Source organism: Acipenser ruthenus, chromosome 38 (genome assembly GCF_902713425.1).
Source record: "Acipenser ruthenus chromosome 38, fAciRut3.2 maternal haplotype, whole genome shotgun sequence".
NCBI lineage: Eukaryota > Metazoa > Chordata > Actinopteri > Acipenseriformes > Acipenseridae > Acipenser > Acipenser ruthenus.
Genome location: NC_081226.1, coordinates 1,367,258 through 1,374,876, shown reverse-complemented (window position 1 = coordinate 1,374,876; position 7,619 = coordinate 1,367,258). Strand labels below are relative to the sequence as shown.

Below are 7,619 nucleotides of genomic sequence, written 5' to 3'. Positions count from 1 at the left end.
CTTTAACCACCTGACTCTAATTCTTATTTTTAATCCCTCATATAAAAGTAAGCATTGTAAAGCCCAGAAAGGTATAGTAAACTACATTTAAAAAAAACATGGCAAACCATGGTATGGTAAATATTTAGTATAACCAAGGAAAAAGCGTAAGAAAATTGCAAAATGACCTTGCAAATTTACTGTGCTAAACTTTTCTAAGGGGCCTTCTGAATGCTCGTTGGAGAGTTGAGTATATTTTACAGTTCAATTTTAAACAGGATGATCTACTGGTATTATGTAAGACTGACTTTGATAGAGTACTGTATTGGCAAAATGAGACCACATCACATGATACCCAAGGTAGATTTTCCCCCTTTGGCAAAACTAAAGTAACCGTGTTGTAAATGACCTTTCAATTGCTTCATAAAGAGACGAAATCAGGCTTTACATAGCAGAATTCAAATCATTTTCTCCTGCATTTAATATTACGCTTTGGGAATTACAAATACATTTTGTTTCCCTGAAGACTTAATAAAAGCCTTTTACTGGCAACATATATCATACTTTAAAGCTCCAGTATCAATGTTCATTTTCACACGAAAATCTAATTTCCTGGTGTCTGTAATGCATGTTCGAGGGCAAAATGAGCTCTGAAGTAATGTTCAGTAATGACCTTTACAATAGTCTGAAAGGAGAACAATATGTGTGTGTATGTGTGTGTATATATATATATATATATATATATATATATATATATATATATATATATATGCTTGAAAGGAGGTAAATCTGCAGTGTATAATGAAAAAATTATTGTTTTTTTTGAGTGTACACAAAAAGTTGAAATGATTAATGTTTCTTTTTTTTAATTATTTCAACCTTGTGTGTACATCCAAAAAAAAAACACTTTTAGGGTTAGGGTTATAGCATGCAAAAAGGCTCATTAAATACATTCTAACGGTGCATAATAACATTGGAATGATGTGTAAATGCACATGTATTTACTCAGTAATACAATGTGATATGCAAGACATAGGTGTTCATGTCAGTACTGTACTGTTTATAGATTTCTGTATATCTAAAAACACAGTAATTAGAGACACTTAATGGAAAAGTGTTATTATATTAGGTCTTTCACTTGCAGTAAGACTTGATTGCAACAGTAACTGCAACATTAACACAATGGTAGTGAATGAAGATTGAAGCCCAGGTTCAGAGCCCAACCTGCTGTCTGTCTTTATGTTACTTCATCAGCGGCCACACAGTTGGTTACAACGCATTGCTATGCACCCCAGCATTTCAGCACGCAGCTTTCAGTCGTCTTATCAGGCTAGGCTTTGCTTTTAGTCCGATGCAGAACAGCACACCTTTTTTAAAAGGCTTTAGTTAGATTACTGATTAGCCATTCCGTGAAAACAGCCTTGTTCATCGGCTCACTCTTAATCTAAGCTGTTAAGGTTCTCCCCTCTCCTGCCAGCACGCCTCACAGATAAAGCAGCCACAGCCATTGTCATGGAAGGCAAGTTTGTATTTAGACACAGTTGCTTTTTTTTTTTTTTTTTTTATTCCTAGCTAGCATCCTCGCTGAATAAAACATGAGATCGTTGTGCTTTTTTTTTTTTATTGAAGCAACAGTGTTATAATTATTTTAAGTTTTCTTATTGACAGCATTTCTAGCCACAGGCTCGGAATCCTGGGGTTGGCAAGGTTCTAGTTCTGGTTCTGCATGGTTCTGTAAGGTTCTAGTTCTAGATGTCCTACAGCATAGTTCTGGTTTAGACTTCGCTGGACCCGGTCCACTGTGTCAACAATTTTATTCAGGTCCTGGTAAGCCTATTCGATGCACATTAAACCATGGGCCAGTAGGTAATGTACAATTACATTGCAATGAAATGAATCAATGATCATTTTTATTGTAATAATTACAAAACTTTCTATTGATGTAACACTGCAATACAGACACTAGAGTCTCAAAAGCTATTTACCTTTCCAAATTGTAATTAGGGTTTTTTTTCTTCTTCTAAATTGAAAAAAAAAACAATTAAAATGAATAAGAAAAGACTTAATACTTCAGTCCACCAGCACAGGGCAGAGGGAGACTGTTAGGCAAGTATAAATGCCTCTACCGCACTAGCACAGGGACCTTTGACATTCAAATTAGACTTGCTGATATCACAGTCTGTCAGAATCTTTTATTTTTTATGTCCAGTTCAATTATGGATTAAGTGTCAGCAGCAGTCCCCGCTACATAAATAATACAAAGTGATATGCAAGACATATGTGTTCATGTCAGTTCTGTACTGCTTATAGATTTCTGAATATGGACATTATATTCAAACAAGCACTTTAAAAGCAATACATTTCCTTAGCATACAGCTGCATAATTAGATACAGTACTGTATTATGCAATATTGACTGGAGGAGATATATTGTGGCAACTATTGGTTCAAGGGTTAAGAAAACGTGACCATGGTTTTTAATATGAATGCTCACTAGACATTATTAATCCAATGGGGCAGTTACTCCAAAAACAATATGAGTTTTAAAACAACTGTTTTACAAGTTCACGTTGACCTGCAAGGAATTTGGGAATGAACATAGAACAGGAATGCGATGCAATACCAATTAGGCAGAGCTGTGGTTCAGGCAGAGAACCCATTTTTAACCTTAGCTAAAATCTCATGAACAGCAAGCATATTTTAGGTGCTTCCAATACCAGAACAAATAGTCAATCGAATAGCTAGGTTCTTGTTTGTCCCTCGATAAACAATACTTCCAATGATCGGCAAGGAAAGGATTATATCTTACTTTGATCCATTACGTCACCGCTGTGCGCGAGAGTTCGCCTCCTCCCCAGCTAATTTATGGGGTACCTCGAAAGGCGAGGCTAAAGGCCAAACAATGTAGTGTAAAAATGCGTATAATGTAGTAGAGTTGTCTAGTTTATGCTTTAATAAATAATTTATCACAGTCAGTCAGTGGCTGAGCTAATTATGAGAATCAAACCCATTTTAATCTATTGGCTCTTCACCTCCCCCCAGCTCTAACCACTAGACTAGCCAGTCCTGTGATCGTTTCATGGAATATATATTTTTTTTTGTATTGTATTATTAACTTTCATGGTAATTTACCAGCATCCATCAGAACTACTGCTGTTTTAACAGGACAATTAATCACTGTTGCCACAGCACAGCCGGCAAAATACCAAGAAATAAAGTCATTTTGGAGAAAGCCAGGGTCTTGTATTAAAGAGACAATAAATATACATGACACACATGAAATATGCACGAACCAAAAAAAAAAACCCGCATTGCTCCGATGCTCGCCGTCACAAGATTAATGCCTCAAGCGCTGAAGGAGCAGCTTTCAAAGCAGGCACTGTCCGTCTATATGACTGTATCCTTGCCTATCAATCTGCAGTCGATTCTCGTTAAGGAAATCTAGAACCTCAGATACTTTTAGTTCTGAAAACCAATCAAAAGCTAGAGGCCAGATCTAAAACTGAGAAAACTAGCGAGAAAAAAAAAAATGCACTGCCTATCTATTAAAACTTTCTAGAGACGTATGTTAAAAGGAAAGGTTTCCTAGAATGTTTTTATTTTTGAATCTACCTCCTAAGGGATCCCTGAGTAACGGCACAGCCGTGTGTGGTGTGCACCTTGAGTCATACAGTCAGGGGAGCGCGGGTCCGTGTCTTGGCTGTGCCAAGTTAACAGCCTTTGTTAGGGATTCCAGAGGGAGCATTGGCACTCCTGCGGGCTAGTGAGGCAAAATCAGAAGACGTGTTTCCTCCTCACTGTGCTGCTGCATACTTCCTGGCCAGGTGCCCGGACATACAGGGCTGACCCTCATCTTATAGGGGCTGGTAGCTGGCCAGTATCCGCTGTGGTGCTCCTGGGTGTAAAGTGGCTTGCGGATTGGAGGATGCCCACAGTCCTTCAGCTCCCCTGAGCTGTTGTGGGGAAATGCTTCAGGTCACGAGCATAACTGCACATTCTAAGAAAAACAGGGGTCAGATAAATGGGCGCAAGAATCTACCTCCTAGCAAAAGTTTGAATCGAATACAAATTGTATCTTTTCTGTTAACCCTCTCCAAATGTTTCTGCAAGAGCGAAATTATGAATTTATTCACCAGCCCGTGCTGGAGCCGAGCTTCAAAGACACCTTCGATCTATAGCTCAGATTTCATCAGATACATGTTTTGTGGTATGTTTCAGATGTATTAATTATAGTATATGTTTTGCAGGACTGCTTGGCTCCTTGCACCCTCTGCTGGCCTCCTTGTGTATTACGTGGTTTCTCTGCTGGATGTGAGAGGACAAACAGACTTGTGTGTATTTCCTAGCTCATACTGATAATGAAAATGATTCATTTCATGAAAATCCTTATATATAACAAGCTTGCTTGAAGAACGGTGTAGTTATGCTTCCTGGTCTTGAGAATCATGTAGGGCAGCAGTGTGGAGTAGCGGTTAGGGGTCTGGACTCTTGACAGATGGGTTGTGGGTTCAATCCCAGGTGGGGGATACTGCTGCTGTACCCTTGAGCAAGGTACTTTATCTAGATTGCTCCAGTAAAAACCCAACTGTATAAATGGGGAATTGTATATAAACATAATGTGATATCTTGTAACAATTGTAAGTCGCCCTGGATAAGGGCGTCTGCTAAGAAATTTAAAAAAAATAAATGTTGCCTCGTATCTTTTCATGAAATTGATCTTGTAAATAATACTGGGTGTAAGTTATTGCAGATTAACATCATTTTGCTTAACCCATTAAGCTTAACCGGAATTCTGAAAAAAAATCTGAACACAAGTTGTATTTATGTAATTTGATACATTCCATTTAGACTTAGCTTTTGGGGTTAACAAAATGAGAGTATGTTTTCATCAAACATCCAATATGAAATACTACTATTATGGCTTCCGGTAGACTTTTGCGATATCATTTTGTAGTTTCTTTGATTACACAATGTTAAATAAAATATCTAAATTATATTTAAATCATGTCTCAATCCTAAAATGATAGGTAATGCAAAATCTGTGGCCATAGCTGTTGATAAAAAGATATCTAGATGAACAAATTAATGTGTAATAGGTGGTTCAGAACCTATAAATAAACAAAACGCTTCCAGTGATTTCCTTTTAAGTAACTTCTTTTATTTCATATAGTTTTAGAAAACAGACACCTTAAAACACATTATACCGTTATATACAAACAGACAAAAAGCAGTTTTGATAGCAAACGATTTACACAGTGTTTAAAAAACAAAAGACAAGTTAAAACGCAGATTTCAAATAAGCGGCCGTTTTGATTGAGGAATACCAATTTACAAGAGACGCTTTAAGACCTGAGACGAATGAGTTGACTTGGAGGACAAGCAGGAATAGTGGAGAACAGGGCAGGTATTTATCAATGTTGACATGTACATTATCTAAATTGTCTATGGCTGTGGTCTTGGGGAGGGGGGTGAGGGGGGGGGCATTCTTCAGAGATTCCATCCCAATGCAGTTCAATGTGATTTCCATTTGCAAACACCACTCTCAGTTATATGGCCCACTTACACACCCAGCTCCAATTGCGAACTCATTTAGTTTAAAAATGGGAGCGTTGAAAGTCTGGTCTCAGTGCGATTGGAATTACCGTGCATATAATAAATAGCGATTTCAAAGACGACGTGTCCCAGGCCTCTGGTTTCTAAGTCCGACAGCAGTAGCCACAGCCCTTGTTCTTACAGCAGTTGCAGCAGTACAGGCAGATCGGGAAGTGGCTTTGTCTTTTCTCCCGCAGCAGCAGGGAACTCTGGAAAACAAGAGCATCAGAGAAAGCTTAGTAGAAACGTATGACCTTGTCGTCGCAGTTACAGGCTACGAACACTAGGTGGCTCGGTGAGCTAAAGCCCATAAAGTCACTCAGGAACTTGCCACTACTGTAAATGGATACAGAAAAGGTCTTTTCTGATGTTTTGGGCTTGAATTTTCTCCAATGCCCTGTGTTTAGTTAGAAATGCTCCTTTAAGAAGTTTATCCCATTGGCATATGGAAATGGCTGCAGGTATCCTGTATTAAGCAGTATAGGAGGCTGTGTGGTCCAGTGGTTAAAGTAAAGGGCATGTAACCAGGACATCCCAGGTTCAAATCCCACCTCAGCCACTGATTCATTGTGTGACCCTGAGCAAGTCAGTTAACCTCCTTGTGCTCTGTCTTTTGGGTGAGATGTAATTGTAAGTGACTCTGCAGCTGATGCATAGTTCACACACCCTAGTCTCTGTAAGTCGCCTTGGATAAAGGCGTCTGCTAAATAAACAAATAATAATAATAACCACAGTGTGTTGCTTGCACTCTGAGCATGGTACAATATGAAACAGGAGATAAAAACATTTTTATTTCGCAGAAACATCTCACAAAGTATATGCACTGCAACTAAACATGCTATACAAGCGTCTTTCTTTCCCCCACTGTGTCTCTTTTAAAGGTGTGGGGGGGGGGGGGGGCATGGCCCCCCCAGCCCCTCCCCATGCCCCGGTTCCAGTGCCCCTGCACTCGGTGGATAAGTGAATGTTACTGTCATGTGCAGCAGCCCAGCTCAGTCAGCAATGTGGTAATCGCTGAGGGTCAGTACACTTGGCAGTGGTGACCGGTTATCAGGCAGTGAGGTGACTATTGAACAGCTCTAGTACACAAAAAGCAGCCACCCTGACGGCAGGACAGTGATATTAATATTGACCACCTAGCAAAGACAAACAGGAGCCTGAGCACTGCCAAATTCAACAGCGCATGAGATACGCACAGACAGTCACAGAAAGCCGGCTTGTGGATTACTCAGTGTGACTAAGGTATTTTAAAGGGATTTAAAGGACTTCACAATCTTGTAACTCAAATTTAAAGGGCTTGAAATCTTAAACCCCAAATTTAAAGGGCATGAAATCTTAAACCCCAAATTTAAAGGACTTAGAATCCTGAACCCCAAATTTTAAGGGCTTAGAATCTTGAACCTCAAATTAAAAAAGGGCTTGACTGTCTTGTAGCCCAAAGTGATTTTAACAGGCGTCACTCATCAGCTCTAGAGAAAGACGTTTCTAGATAGTTAGACTGAAGGGCCTGCAGTGCTTAATTCAATCTGCTGGATCAAGCTGAACAGGGAGGTGAAAAAGAAGACAGAAAAAAGAGAAAAGGTGTCAGTTCATTCGCATTGTTTAGCTGTCAATAAATCTGACACAACTTTCTATGACATTTTTTTTAAACCAATAGTCACAGTAATGCCTTATTATAATTACTGATACCCTGTCAGTGTGTCTTTAAGAATTTGGTATGACCTCTTGTGGATTTTAGCATGTTAGAGGGATACCCCCATTTTTCTACTGCTTGAAATTTTTCTACTGCCTACCAGAAAAGGGAAGGATTGAATAGAACTTGAAAAAGGATTAATAGTGAGCGCATGTGGAGCAGGTGCAGTAGCAATGACAGGGGTGTTCTTAGGCTGTACCAAGATATTGCTCAGAGACTGTATCAGCAATGTCAAAATAGAAGGGCTGGTAAGACAGCAGCGGTGAACACAGGGAACAGACAGGGAGGCTGAGCAAGTATATTCATGACTGAATGGATGTCTCCTTTACCACGTTGTGTGTTTATACACACACACA

The 7,619-nt window shown here is 39.3% G+C and overlaps 1 protein-coding gene across 1 annotated transcript in view; it reads right to left on the bottom strand.

Moving 5' to 3' along the window:
• Window positions 1-5,114: 5,114 nt before the first annotated feature.
• Window positions 5,115-7,619, bottom strand: part of LOC117434269 (hepcidin-like) — a 3,667-nt gene continuing 1,162 nt past the window's right edge. The window contains exon 3 of the mRNA XM_034056903.3: window positions 5,115-5,779. Coding sequence (XP_033912794.1) covers window positions 5,675-5,779 — 105 coding nt within the window. The 3' untranslated portion in view covers window positions 5,115-5,674. The remainder of the gene's footprint in view (window positions 5,780-7,619) is intronic.